This window comes from Notolepis coatsorum (genome assembly GCF_963971535.1).
Source record: "Notolepis coatsorum genome assembly, chromosome: 2".
Taxonomy (NCBI): Eukaryota; Metazoa; Chordata; class Actinopteri; order Aulopiformes; family Paralepididae; genus Notolepis; species Notolepis coatsorum.
Genome location: NC_140166.1, coordinates 77,604,049 through 77,618,349, shown reverse-complemented (window position 1 = coordinate 77,618,349; position 14,301 = coordinate 77,604,049). Strand labels below are relative to the sequence as shown.

General features: G+C 42.4%; 1 protein-coding gene across 2 annotated transcripts in view; it reads right to left on the bottom strand.

The window, feature by feature from the left end:
* Positions 1 to 595: 595 nt before the first annotated feature.
* Positions 596 to 14,301, bottom strand: part of ctdspl2b (CTD (carboxy-terminal domain, RNA polymerase II, polypeptide A) small phosphatase like 2b) — a 47,752-nt gene continuing 34,046 nt past the window's right edge. The window contains exons 6-13 of one of the 2 annotated variants that reach the window (XM_084308983.1): positions 12,450 to 12,546; positions 11,065 to 11,176; positions 9,927 to 10,013; positions 7,473 to 7,535; positions 7,293 to 7,372; positions 2,980 to 3,106; positions 2,254 to 2,349; positions 596 to 1,767 (exon numbers count right to left, since the gene is read on the bottom strand). In XM_084308983.1, the coding sequence (XP_084165109.1) occupies positions 1,702 to 1,767; positions 2,254 to 2,349; positions 2,980 to 3,106; positions 7,293 to 7,372; positions 7,473 to 7,535; positions 9,927 to 10,013; positions 11,065 to 11,176; positions 12,450 to 12,546 (728 nt within the window). In that variant the 3' untranslated portion in view covers positions 596 to 1,701. Of the gene's footprint in view, positions 1,768 to 2,253; positions 2,350 to 2,979; positions 3,107 to 5,268; positions 5,394 to 7,292; positions 7,373 to 7,472; positions 7,536 to 9,926; positions 10,014 to 11,064; positions 11,177 to 12,449; positions 12,547 to 14,301 lie in introns of those variants that run through there. The other variant, XM_084308984.1, reaches the window with a different exon arrangement.

Here is a 14,301-nt window from a genome sequence, read left to right as displayed (position 1 = left end):
CCTAGTTTTGGAGATAAAGATAATCCAGACCTAGTTATGAGCAGTTTCGTGTAGGGACTATTTTCTACCAAAGTACACCCGCCAGAACAATGAATGGGGGGGGGGGGGGGGGTGTACTTCAACAGAAAGTAGTTCCTACATGAAACTGCTCACAACAAGGTCTGTGGATTGAGCACCACAAACCCGAGTGTCATTCAGCTCCATTGTATTGGGAGTGATGACATTTTTCTTTTTTTTACAATAAAGTTTCATACAAATCTTAGTCAAACCTTTAGTATTATGGATATTAAACATGCTGGCAGAGTACATGCATCCATGTTGTCGTGTCGTTGTGTTGAACATTTGAATTAAATAAAGAAATTCCCTATCCATAGTCGCTGTGGGAAAAAATCAAAATAAAATAAATTCCCTACCTACCCATGGCCTTAACTGACAACCAACAGGAACCAAACAATTAGATATCTCCAAAACTAGGCAAATAGACAGCTAGAACTTGTGTTTGTACTTTTTATATTACTATATTGTATTTGTATTGTGAAGCTATGCATCCCCCACCCTGTACCACCCCCCCCCCCCCCCCCCCCCCATGGTGCTTTGATACCCGAATTTTCCCAAGGGGATCAATAAAGGATTATCTCATTTTATATATATATATATACACAATTTAAATGTTGGGTGAACTTGCCGCTTTAAAGACAGAGATGGCAGTAATGGCGAGAAATCAAAATTAGACTGGTATGGTCCTTGAAGCCAGAGTGAAGCTGCCCCAATGTGTAAAAATATGACATACATACAGAAATATAGGAAGTTCCGGATTCATTCAATTTGATTAGACTATGCAGTGGAATATACCCATTAACCCTCCCCCTCACACACTCTCTCTCACACACACACACACACACACAACACACACACACTCTCCTAAAGCGCAAGAGGATTGGATAAACATACAGTTCATCCATTTTTAACATTACATTTTACAAGCAAAAATAAAAGTTATTGGAAACAGTAAGGGTTTAAAAGATTGAACCACCAGTTTCACCAGAAATACGGGCCTACAAAGTAAACTCAATCCAGCTACAGAGGAATGCATTATGAGATTCTAAAGGCTACAGGTCAAAGTTTGACAAAAACCTATGGGATGGAAATACAAAAAAAAACGAAAACAAAAATAAATGTACGCAAACATGCGCAAAACTCATTTGACAGGCCAGTCATTCCTGTTGAGATTAGTCTGTAGCGAAAGAGCCTGCGAGTATCAGTCAGTCTCAACAGAGCGAGCACCAGGGTGGGTCAGGGTTTAGGGACTCTTTACCAGGTGACACGTTCAAGTCCATTCAGACAGCACCGTGACCCCCTCCTCTAGTGAGCATGGAGTCAAAAGCCACCTCCGCAATACTGGAGAAAGTCAGTCAAAGAGGAGTCATCTTTCTGCACTTGTCCTTAGTTAATATGATTTTCATCTTTACATCTATACATGTGGATATTTAGAAAAGGTTTGTCCAAATCTTGCTTCAAAAATCTTTTTTTTTGTGACGTTTCTGTAGTTTTAAAAGCAATGTGGGTTTAAAAAAAAAAAAAGGCTAAAATTAACAGTAATGGCAATGTTGTAGTTTGTAATCCAAAGAGGGGCTTTTACACGTCTGTCAGTTGGTTTGTTCAGTCGTTCCTCGTGTCCCGTCATGAAGTCCCCGTCAGAGATCAATCGGGGGGCAACAGGTCATGCAGGCGGAACCGCTCTCGAACGTGCGGTCGCACATCCTCATTCTGAAACAGAGAGCGAATAAAAACACAAAGATAATTAGTTTTTTACTAACTGAATGAATTAATGAATGAATGATTGTATATATATATATATCGTTCTTTGTTTACACTGTAATCGCAGACTGATGCAGCACTGATGCTCCTAGTAAATTTCCCCCTCAGGGACAATAACGTTTATTCTTATCTTAATTAACTTTAGCAAAGTACAGGTACATTACAGACCCAGCAGATTAAATAGGATTGGAGATCACATATGAACACCTAGCCAGCAATGTGCTCAATTTAGCTATCAATATAACATTCCAAGGAACCAACTGGTATTAGGATTACTACTATTACTACTACTAAGTAGTGCCCGTAGTACTTCTTACTATTGGTATAGTAGTAAGGAAAAGCGTTAACATGTTGGCTTACAAGAGCTAGGGCTTCCCCACTGTGTCTATGGTAATTTCAATGGGCAAAGCAGCCATTCAGAAGAAAGAATCGTACCATCTCTACCAACTTCTCCAAGAAAGGGACCAGCTTCAGCAGCTCATTGTCGTTCTTGTCCATAAACCAACTCTCAATGGGAATCCCATTGGAAAGCTGTTGGGGAAACAGAAAACCATTCGTTCCAACCACATAATGAGTGTAACTCCTCTGTACGTTTGACCTTATTGATTGATTGATAATTTTATTAACAGATAGCAGAATGGGTACAATACAGTACGGCTCAATACACACAATTGTTAAGGGGATGCAGACCAGAGAAAGACTTTCGTCTCGTTTACATCAGGGTCCCCCATTTTCAATTCATAACATTTATGACATACAAATATACAGTACCGTTACATCCAGACATTTATGACATACAAGATATACAAATATACAGTACTGTTTATTTACAGACAGTTTCTAAAAGAGAATATATACATTTGTGGGAGAGGAAACTGTACATTTGGGGGGGGGGGGGGGGTGCTTTGGACATTTACTGGGGCCAGTTTCAAATTGCGTCCTCCCGTAGGTGCTTTTTTCACAAAAGCATATTTCAAATATGCTCTGCGATTATGGCAAAATAAGATAACCAAACCAATCTAAAACTGGGCCATCCTCGCCCCAACCTCTTGAAAAAAAAAAAAAAAACAAGCAAAAAAAAAAAAAAAAAAAAAAACTTGGTTGAACCTAGTCACAACCAATAGATTCTAGTGTCCTGGGTCTTGGGCATTGGGTGTTCACCTGATATGCGAAGGCTTGTGGTGAATTGTCAATGATGATGGTCTTGGACAGGTCTCTGCCCAAGATGTTGAGGTCCTTGATGTAATTTCCTTGGACACAGACACAATGCTCACGGAATAACCTGTGTCTAGTTACAGCAGGGAACAGAGGGAGAGAACAAAATCATTGATTCTCGATGATAAATAATTCAACAAAACAGACACCTCAACAGTCACATGGTAACACAGGTGAGCAAGTGTGGCGAATTAACACCCATCACTGGCCAAATGCTAGTCTATTTGATCTGCGACTTGGTAAACGTGTCTACTCTATTCAACACTTTGGCAGTTAACCAACCAGAACCTTCTCTATTCTATCATCTGAAATGGCTGGTTTAATATTTAAAAGTGATGGTAAATCTTTGAATCCACCGACCACTATGACCATTAGGTGGAAAGGTAAATTTCCTGCCTTGCAGTCAGCTTTTAGAAAGTAGTGGATTTACTTAAATTACCCATTTTATCTGAAGCAGTCGTTTGAACCATATCGATCAACAAACACTGTTATCTGAAGCAGTCGTTTGAACCATATCGATCAACAAACACTGTTATCTGAAGCAGTCGTTTGAACCATATCGATCAACAAACACTGTTATCTGAAGCAGTCGTTAGAACCATATCGATCAACAAACACGGTTATCTGAAGCAGTCGTTTGAACCATATCGATCAACAAACACGATTATCTGAAGCAGTCGTTTGAACCATATCGATCAACATACACTGTTATCTGAAGCAGTCGTTAGAACCATATCGATCAACATACACCGTTATCTGAAGCAGTTGTTAGAACCATATCGATCAACAAACACTGTTATCTGAAGCAGTCGTTAGAACCATATCGATCAACATACACTGTTATCTGAAGCAGTCGTTAGAACCATATCGATAAACACACTTATCTGAAGCAGTCGTTAGAACCATATCAAAATGCACTTTTTAGGGCTACTTTCGATGAAAAATTTACTAAATCTCTAACTTAATTTGGTGCATTTAAAACTGCAATATGTTCCCATATTAAAACTAGCTGTTCATGCTTTGAATTAATCTAGCCATGTAATTATTGTTTTGTTTACGTTATGTTAAAGGGGTTATGCACTGCTATTCCTAGCACTATTTGGGCAACTTTACACACTTCCTGTGAGTCTATGTAACACATCTGTAATTTTTATTCCAAAAATAATCATTGTTTTATATTTCTAATCTTGTACTCAAAACCAGCATTTTTCAGCCTCATGAAAGCAGGCTATTATTGGCTTGGCTCCAACCATACTAGCAGAATGCTTTGAGTGACAGCCACCCACCAAATAGCTCCGCCCATCTCCCCGTCAGAGATTAGGTTTCAGGTTACATACAAATATGGTATGTCATAAATATAGAGATGTAGCAGTACTGTCTATCTATATATATGTTACCACTATTTGTAAAAGCCACAACCACGTTACCATATTTGTAATAATGTAAATCATTGTGTCGTTGTACATATTGTGTATACACCGTTAGAAGCTAACATAGCTTAGCTTGGTAGCTATTGTGCTAACAACATATCCCGACGTCCGGCTCGCTGGCCGGCATGCACGCCCGACACAAAATGGTTCTCTCCTCTCTGTACACCCCCGTCCCCACGGGTACCCTGCCGGGGAGCCCATGGACGCGACAACGGCGGCAGCCGTAGGGTGCTCGAGCCCGCCGTAACGCTAGTGGTACACAATAGCTATGAGCTAACTAACGCTACGGCCGCCGCTGTTGTCGCGTCCACAAGCTCCCCGGCAGGACACCCGCGAGAACGGGGGCACACAAGGAGGAGAGAACCACCCCAAATCGAGCACTCATGCCGGCCGACAAGCCGGACACCGCGGTTGTTGTTAGCACAATAGTAGCCCACTGTGATGCACCGAGTGGGCCACCATTGATCAACATGCAGCGATGTGTAGCTTGCATGATGCGTGTGCAGTGCTTTGCCACACAGGTCTGAGAAGAGGACCTGCACATGATAGCAACCGGGAGCGTCGCGGAGCATTCAGCCTGCTGGCTACCTAGATCCACTTCAACCAGCCGAGCGTCGGGAGCTCCAGCAGCTTGTCGATGTGCTAATAGCCTGGAGCCAGCTACCGTTAGCTTGCAGAGGCTATTAGCACACCGACAAGCTGTGTAGCCAGCAGGCTGAATGCTCCGCGACGCTGGTTGAAGTGGATCTAGGTAGCCAGCAGGCTGAATGCTCAACGACGCTCCCGGTTGCCAACGCCGGCCCCGGCTGGTGCTAAGTAGCTAGCGATCGCTCCCGAGTCCCGAGAGCTAACGCCGGTCTGTCTGTCGAAGACCGAGGGAACCGCATCAGGCTTCAGCTGATTAGTGATCTTCTGGACAAGCCTTCCACCCTGCAGGTAGCAAGAATGGAGGCGGGCATTACTAAAACCACAGAGCCAATCACATCACCGTGCGCTATAAACAGCGCCCTGTGACGTGCACCAGGTCGTCAAATCAACATGACCTGATTTACTAGAGGCAAAGAGGGGATGGGCTGTAGCTGAGGAATTCGCCAATATAGTATTTAGGCCCAAAAACACATTGATACGAACTCCTATTACTATAATACAATGCTAGAGACTGAAAAATGACATTTATAATGCATAGCACCTTTAAAGTTTTTGCGGCCAACCACGTAAACGTTATTGGGCGCGAGCGGTTAACACATTGACCGCCAGCAGCAGGGGGGCCAGGTCTTTATTCAATGGATATAGTTTTAGACTGCGACATTTGCGAGTGTTTAAAATATATCTTATATTATATCTATGGTCTAATAACGCCATCGACTGTCAGTGAGTTGCTTCCAGTCAACATGCCCAAAACAGATTGTTCTTTCATCCGTACATTTCCGTTTTATACCGTTTTGAATAGAGTATGGTTTGGGTGCCTTTGAGTAATTCCAGGAAAAAGACGAGAAAAAGGCATTTTAGTGTAATCCAGTCATCACGTTGTAATTTTTCGGCTGATTATCTTATCATCCTAAAATCAACGCTAGATTATCATTATTATATCTCATCGTGCATACATGAAATGGTCCCCGACATTACCGAGCGTTACACACGGACGGGCGGGGTTAGTATTCCATGCCGTCGTTGTAAAGGCCTGGCTCGCCTGAGTATTTAAACCCCGCCCGCACGGCTCAGATCGGCTCATAAAACACACCAGCCCATTTCCAATGGGATGCAATAGCTCTGCAAGGCAGTATAGGGCGGTGTTGACCGTCTGCCAGCTCAGACAGGGTCTGAAGGGTATACAGAGGCTCCAGCTATGAATTATGAATAGATATAGGGAATAAACGAAATAACGATCCCAAAAACAAGTTACCTCATTTCTGGCGCTGAACGCATGGCGGGCAATAACGAGTATACTCGTTTTTGGCGCAGAACCAGTTAACGGCCAAAAATGTATATATACGTTTTTGGATCGTTTTCCCTTTTATTCGATTTTAATATCCTATTCAATGTCAGGGACCTGTATGTTGCAGTTAAAAGGCATACTGGGACTCCGAAGGTGTAGTACCGGCCAGATCCTGCTAGGAGGCAGTATTGAGAGTGCAGTGCATATGTTGTGGTGGGTTATGTCGTGGACCAGATGGGAATATTCTTTTTAGAATACCACCGACCACAGGTAAGGACAATCTGACATCAATTTCAGCTTGATCGTGCATGGTTTTCATACCCATCCCCCCCTGATCGGCGTGTGTTGTAGTAATAACGAATGCCGTTATTGGCAATCAATTAATCAGAAACGACCCCACCATTTCATGCATTCATGATGAAACATAATACCCATCATATGCATTTGATTTGAAAATAATAGCGTGTCCACTCCAGGGATGAAACGCCAATGGTTTTAGTAGACTTCACGTTGCGCCCTATAGCCAGCCTCCCAGGAATTAGCCCGGATCATTCTAAAATTATACTCATTCACCACGGGATAACGCGTGAACGTATTCATGAAAAAAATTATTCTTTTTTGCATCTTGAACGGAAGATAGTTACTGTCAAATGACCATGGTATTATATCCATAGCTATAATATAAAATATAGATTTAGCTCTACAAACAAGGTGACGCACAGTGAAACTATGTAATGAAAACCTGGCCGTGCTAGCACATGATGGGGAAATCGTGGGCCCGAATGTGTTAAGTGTTCTTGTGTTGTTCCTTTGTATTGTGTTTCATGTTGCGGGACCGCTCAAAAGAGAGATCATTCCCACAAGAGGGATCCATTAATCGAGAGACAACTTACCTTACTAGCTGTTTCTTGGGATCCAAGATGTTGAGCAGCTTGTCAGCGTAAACCTTTTTAGAGGCTGTGAAGAGGATGATCTAGGAGACAAAGAACAACAATAAATACTTATTGCGCACAACAGAACTGGAACTACAAGTAAAACCAGACCCAATAAAGGGACCAGCTGGTGTAGATTACCTCATAGATTTGAGACATGCGTTCCAGGAACTCTCTGAAGAACGGCCTCAGGCGCACATATACCTGGGGGAGACAACAGACTACTGGTGACCACACGTATCACACAACCATGTTGACATAAAACGGTATCAAGTTTCACTGTTTTAAAAAAGGGAACATATAAATAAATGTGTTTTCGCAGCCATTCCCAGCATTATTTCATTCAACATGACTTGACAAAATCAACATGAAGACTCTTTATATTTTCTTTTACAAATGGAACCACTGGTTACATGATGCCACAGCAGGGGTTCTCACCTCCACCACAGAGACATGTTGTTACTGTAGTTCCCCCTAGTGGTAACATGATGCCACAGCAGGGGTTCTCACCTCCACCACAGAGACATGTTGTTACTGTAGTTCCCCCTAGTGGTAACATGATGCCACAGCAGGGGTTCTCACCTCCACCACAGAGACATGTTGTTACTGTAGTTCCCCCTAGTGGTAACATGATGCCACAGTAGGGGTTCCCACCTCCACCACAGAGACATGTTGTTACTGTAGTTCCCCCTAGTGGTAACATGATGCCACAGCAGGGGTTCTCACCTCCACCACAGAGACATGTTGTTACTGTAGTTTCCCCCTAGTGGTAACATGATGCCACAGCAGGGGTTCTCACCTCCACCACAGCGACATGTTGTTACTGTAGTTCCCCCTAGTGGTAACATGATGCCACAGCAGGGGTTCTCACCTCCACCACAGCGACATGTTGTTACTGTAGTTCCCCCTAGTGGTAACATGATGCCACAGCAGGGGTTCTCACCTCCACCACAGCGACATGTTGTTACTGTAGTTCCCCCTAGTGCAGGGGTGGGCAATTATTTTTCCCGGGGGGCCGAATGAGCAACTGAAAATATGTTGGGGGGCCGGGCCAAAATTCCAAACTCAATTATGCATAATATACATTTTATTTCTATATAAAAAGCAGTAAATGGCATTGTTTTGACCCCTGGTAAGAGTGTATGTTATTATTTGGCAATTAAAAGGTGAGGTTAGCTTTCAAAAATATCATTTATTCAAATAGAATTTATTTCCAAAATGATAAACTAAATGTGAAACATTAATAATGAGTTTCTATTGTTTCTATTGAAACAAGGATTTTCTTAGCTTTCTAAAGACATCACATCATCTTATAGCAAAAATAAACAAGACATGTCACTGAACTGTGTAAAGAAAAGTGTCCCCGTTTTGTAGCCTTTTTTACTTTACATGCCTATATTAAACATTTAAGAAAAAAATATATCAAGTGTCCCATTTCACTTGTTATATTTCCACATTTTAGTGTTCTTCAGTTCTTTTTTGTTTCATTCAGTGTGAGAAATCCAGTCTCTGTTGAGCTTTAACAAGTCCATCAAAGTCAGGTTGCATGTCTGAGGTGGAGATGCGAAGCACAGCTGCCAGATGTTCATCAGTGAGAGAGGATCTGTACCTGGACTTGGTAAATGTCATGACTGAGAATGTCTGTTCACATATGTAGGTGGATCCAAAGAGAACCAACATCTTCTGAGCATGTCTCCTAAGCGTATATTGTGCGTGTGAACGTTGACATGAAAAGAAAAAAGTAAAAAAAAAGAAAGAAAAAATTTAAAAAAAAAGTTTTTTTTTTATTTTTATTATCATGTAATCTTTCGCGGGCCGGTCAGAATCATCCCGCGGGCCGGATGCGGCCCGCGGGCCGTACAATGCCCAGGTCTGCCCTAGTGGTAACATGAAAGCCTTTCAAACAGTTAGGCCAGACTACACAGCAGGGACGTGATGGAAGCAGGCTGCTCTCTCATGATGGAAGCAGGCTACTCTCTCATGATGGAAGCAGGCTACTCTCTCATGATGGAAGCAGGCTACTCTCTCATGAAGGAAGCAGGCTACTCTCTCATGATGGAAGCAGGCTACTCTCTCATGATGGAAGCAGGCTACTCTCTCATGAAGGAAGCAGGCTACTCTCTCATGAAGGAAGCAGGCTACTCTCTCATGATGGAAGCAGGCTACTCTCTCATGATGGAAGCAGGCTACTCTCTCATGATGGAAGCAGGCTACTCTCATGATGGAAGCAGGCTACTCTCTCATGATGGAAGCAGGCTACTCTCTCATGATGGAAGCAGGCTACTCTCATGATGGAAGCAGGCTACTCTCATGATGGAAGCAGGCTACTCTCTCATGATGGAAGCAGGCTACTCTCATGATGGAAGCAGGCTACTCTCATGATGGAAGCAGGCTACTCTCTCACGATGGAAGCAGGCTACTCTCTCATGATGGAATTCTCCCGACACTATTTCACAAGCTGCCTGTTGTGCTCAACGCCACCCTGGATGATCGTGATTGATTTGAGGAATACAAACGAGCAGCCGCTTCTCCTGCACTGGCACAGCACTGACACACCGTGTGGAGACGCACCTGGGAGGAGAGACCAGCACATACCTGGTAAATGACATCCTGAAAGAGCACGGGGAAGGTGAGCGCAGCATCCTCCAACTCGTTTAAACTGCAGTGCACCAACGTTTCATCCTAAAAAAACAGAGGCGAAAGAAAATATTAGAAGACAATCAAGAAGAAATACAAGATGTTCTGTAGGAAGTACTCAAAAGGTCTATGGGACTTAAGCAGATGTCAATCACAAAGGTTAAACGGAACATAAATCAGGCTACTCTGTTGCAAAATGAAGTGTGATTTAAGTTAAGAAAAAGGGAGCCAGTTTAAAACCACTTTTCCTAACCGGTCCCTGACTATGTTGCAGCACTTTAATCAAAAGACCTAAGCAGTCTCTGGTTTCCACGACAGTGGGCTTGGTAAGGAAAAGGAATCGATGAATGTGTGTGTGAAGTAAACTGTAAAATGCATGTACAATTCCAGTAGATGATGCATGTGTACTAGGGCTGCAACTAATGACTATTTTGGTAGTTGACTAATCTGTCGATTATTTTTTTCGATTAGTCGACTAATCGAAAAACAATTATATATAACAAAAAAAATTATAAAAAGAAAATTATAATTTTTTTTTTTTTTTGCACTACCTATCTTTGTGAAAGTGGCTTCTCAGCTCTGGTCCAGCTGAAGACAGAGCAGAGGAACAGATTGGACATTGAGCATGACCTCAGAGTTGCTTTGAGACTCTTGTCAGGACCAAACAACATCCCCAGTTATCCCATTAGTTCCCCCAAACTTACTGTCGGTCTGTTATGTTAAGCTAAGAAGTCTTCAGCTGGCTGGACCAGAGCTGAGAAGCCACTTTCACAAAGATAGGTAGTGCAAAAAAAAATAAAAAAAATAAAAAGAATAATATATATATATTTTTTTTTTATGACTAATCGACGCAACAATTCCTCGTCAACGATTTTTTTAATAATAATCGTTGCAGCCCTAATGTGTACGATTCCTGATGTTCCACGACTTCCTTGGAACTATCTGGAACACACCTCTCAAAGGTCAACGGCAATACAGAAGAACTGGTATTAGGACTGGAAGATTTACCATCAATCAGAGAGAACTCGGGCGTGTTGCGTTTCTTCAGGGGCAGGGCAGGCCTGTGTGTGTGTGTGTGTCTTTTACATTCACTCACCAGGTCTAGCACCAGAGAGAACTCGGGCGTGCTGCGTGTCTTCAGGGGCAGGGCAGGCTTACGGGTGAGCTGCTCCTCAGTTAGTGGAGGAACATGCTTGATGAAAAAGTACCTGCAAATCCCAACATCACACTTGCATTTAGTACATTGTCGAAACAATTCTCTCATCTTATTAGCGCTGCATAGACTTATAGTGCTTAAAAATGACTTACTATTATGTACCCTACTACTATGCTTATATATATATATATATATATATATATATATATATATATATATATATATCATGCTAATATGTCTATACTATGCACTCAAGAGTGTAGCAGTCAAGCTCGATACTATTTTTTTTAATCCCCTTTTTCTCTGCCTGATTTTCTATTTTTCCTCCCCATCCAAATTTAGTCGCTATGCCAATTCCCCCCCTCCCCTACCTGGTTGTTGTGCGCATGTTCCTCCTACTGGTCGGTACAAGGGAACCCTGAAGTCCACCACATGCTTCCTCCGACACATGTGGAGACAGCCAGTGGCTCTCTTTTCACCTGGCAGCGAGGACTCTCATTGGTGAAGCGTAACGCATGGGAGGTCACGCTGCCTTCACCATTTCCTGCCTTTCGCTGAGCAGGCGCCCAGACCTGACCAGTAGGCGTCGCTGTCCACAACGCCAGATTACCACCCACGACTTCCCTCCCCCTAACTCTAGCCAAACGAGTTAGTATGACGACCGGCCCAAGCCGCAGGCAATGCCGACTCCGGGAGTCGAGACCGCAGCCTCTTGCATTGGCGACGAGCGCAATCTCCGCTGCGCCACCCGACCGCTCGCTCGATACTATTTGACGAACAATGCCAGACCCTTAGCTGCCAGAGATGTACCCCTCCTGCCGACTTGTCGTTTACAATGTTTAAGTCAATTTGGATAAAAGAGTCAGCTAAATTACTAAATGTCAAATGTAGACAGAATTAGCCCAAAATTAAGCCCTAAAAGGCAGCCTCCTTCACAGAATTGAACATTACTTTATACTAGGGATGTCCGATATTATCGGCCGATATCGGCATTCAAATGTGATATCGGAAAATATCGGTATCGGTTTTCAATTTCTTTCTTTTTTCTTCTTTTTCTGTAATGTTAATTACCTGAAATTATTCAATTTTTTGGGGGGGAAACCCTGCATATATCGGTATCGGTTGATATCGGTTTATATCGTATCGGAAATTAAGAGTTGGACAATATCGGTATAGGTAAAAAAGCCAATATCGAGCATCCCTACTTTATACGTTACTTGGACCCCAAGTTGCTCTTGTACGGATGACACTGAATTAACCGATCAGATAAGGACATCTTAAAAACCTGACCTCATGGCAACAGTGTTCATACAATATCCACTCACGGGTCAAAGACTTCCCAGTCCTCCTCGTAGGACCCTTCCGCCGGTACTGCTGTGGGAGGGCCGTCCCCGTAGGCCACCACTGGACTGGACCCTGGGGCTGCGCCATGCACAGGGATGCATGAGAGGACAAAAGGAATGAGAGGGGAAAGAGAACCGGGGCAAATGCAGAGGAAAAAGAAAGACATGTACTCCGACTATACATTATATTCCCAGTGCAAGGTTATGATGATACAAGTAGAGGTGATGATCTGGCTCTTAAGCCTTTGAATGAATGAATGAATGAATGAATGAAAACTTTATTTAACAGATTGCAGAATGGGTACAATACAGTACAGCTCAATACACACAATTGTTAAGGGGATGCAGACCTGAAAAAGACGTTTGTCTTGTTTCCATCAGGGTCCCCCATTTTCAATTCATATAGACATTTATGACACACAACATACATGACATTTATGGTATAGGGCCATATAGGTATTTAGTACTGATACATTTGTGAGAATGTACCTTTCACTACCACACTACCAAAGGGTTAACCGTCTGTAGTGTGGTAGTGGAAAGGTTTTTAACCTTCTGTAGTGTGGTAGTGAAAGGGTTAAGCATGTGTACTCTATAACCAGGGAATTAAGCTGTTCCAATGAAAATGCCTTCTTTTTACTACTACCTTTCTTCATTCTATTTTTGTCATAATAATTACCGTTTTATTCAAATGAACAAATATTCCAATGGTCAGAGCATAATTTGATCAGATGAACAAATACAAAGTGGCGCTAGGGATGAAACGGTTTGTGTAAAAAAAACCTGGTTCCACCCCGATTCAGGACACCTAGAGACAGATTGGTTTAACGTTAAGTGTGTGGAGTGCTTTCCTTTGTATAACTGGCCTTTGAAGATTTCCATTTACGGTAATAAAACACCAATATTAATAAGGAATATCAAGTACAGTTAACATTAGTAATTAATGCCCGCTGCATTTAAATCTAAACTGATTTTAGTTTGTCCAGGGGAGGTCAGTCAGTCTGGGAAATGGCTATTAGGCTACTGGTAAGTGGTGAAGTCGAGCTAGATCACATAATATTCTCCAGCATCGCTTAAGTCTGCAGTTTGGGCGCATTGCAGATTTTATTTAGTCTACGATAGACATGGATTAAACGGAGTGTGAGAATCGTGCTATGCGAGGTGTGTGCGAACGTCAATACATTGAACGCTATGGGCCAGTTTGCATCACCCCGGTCCATTACCAGCACCAGGAGAGATCCGGGAAGGCAAAAGCAACTCCTTCTCCCCAAAGGATTTACACAAAACAACCTCTGCATTTAGATTCGACAGGGCAAAATTCATAATCAAATCCTTAATGTTGTTATTTATAGCGTACTATACGCAGCCCGATGCAGTCAGTTTGTTACAGGGTTCCCACAGACATTGCAAAAGCACAATTTTCATTTTAAAAAGGGCATTTAAATGGATATAATTCACTTTTAAATGCATTTTTTTATAGAAAAAAAATCGGATCCAATATTTATGGTTTAAAACCAATTTCCGACAATTAAAAATTTATATTTCTTATATATGCATGTATCCAAAGCGACTTACAAGTTTTGTACAACAAGACAGCAGGAAGGGCACAACTCTTATCAGCTGAGTAACACTGTTCATCAAAGTGTTGAGTGCTACAGTGTAGGTTAGTATATTAGGATGACAGTAAGGTTAGTTAGGAGGGTTATAGTTTTTTTTCCAATGTTTTTCTCTTCATTTCAGATAATAATGATTGAAGAAGTGCGTCTTTAGTCGACGGCGTTAGTTCTGAAGAAGTGCTCGGATCGGTACGTCGTGCACTCGCATCAGATTCTGG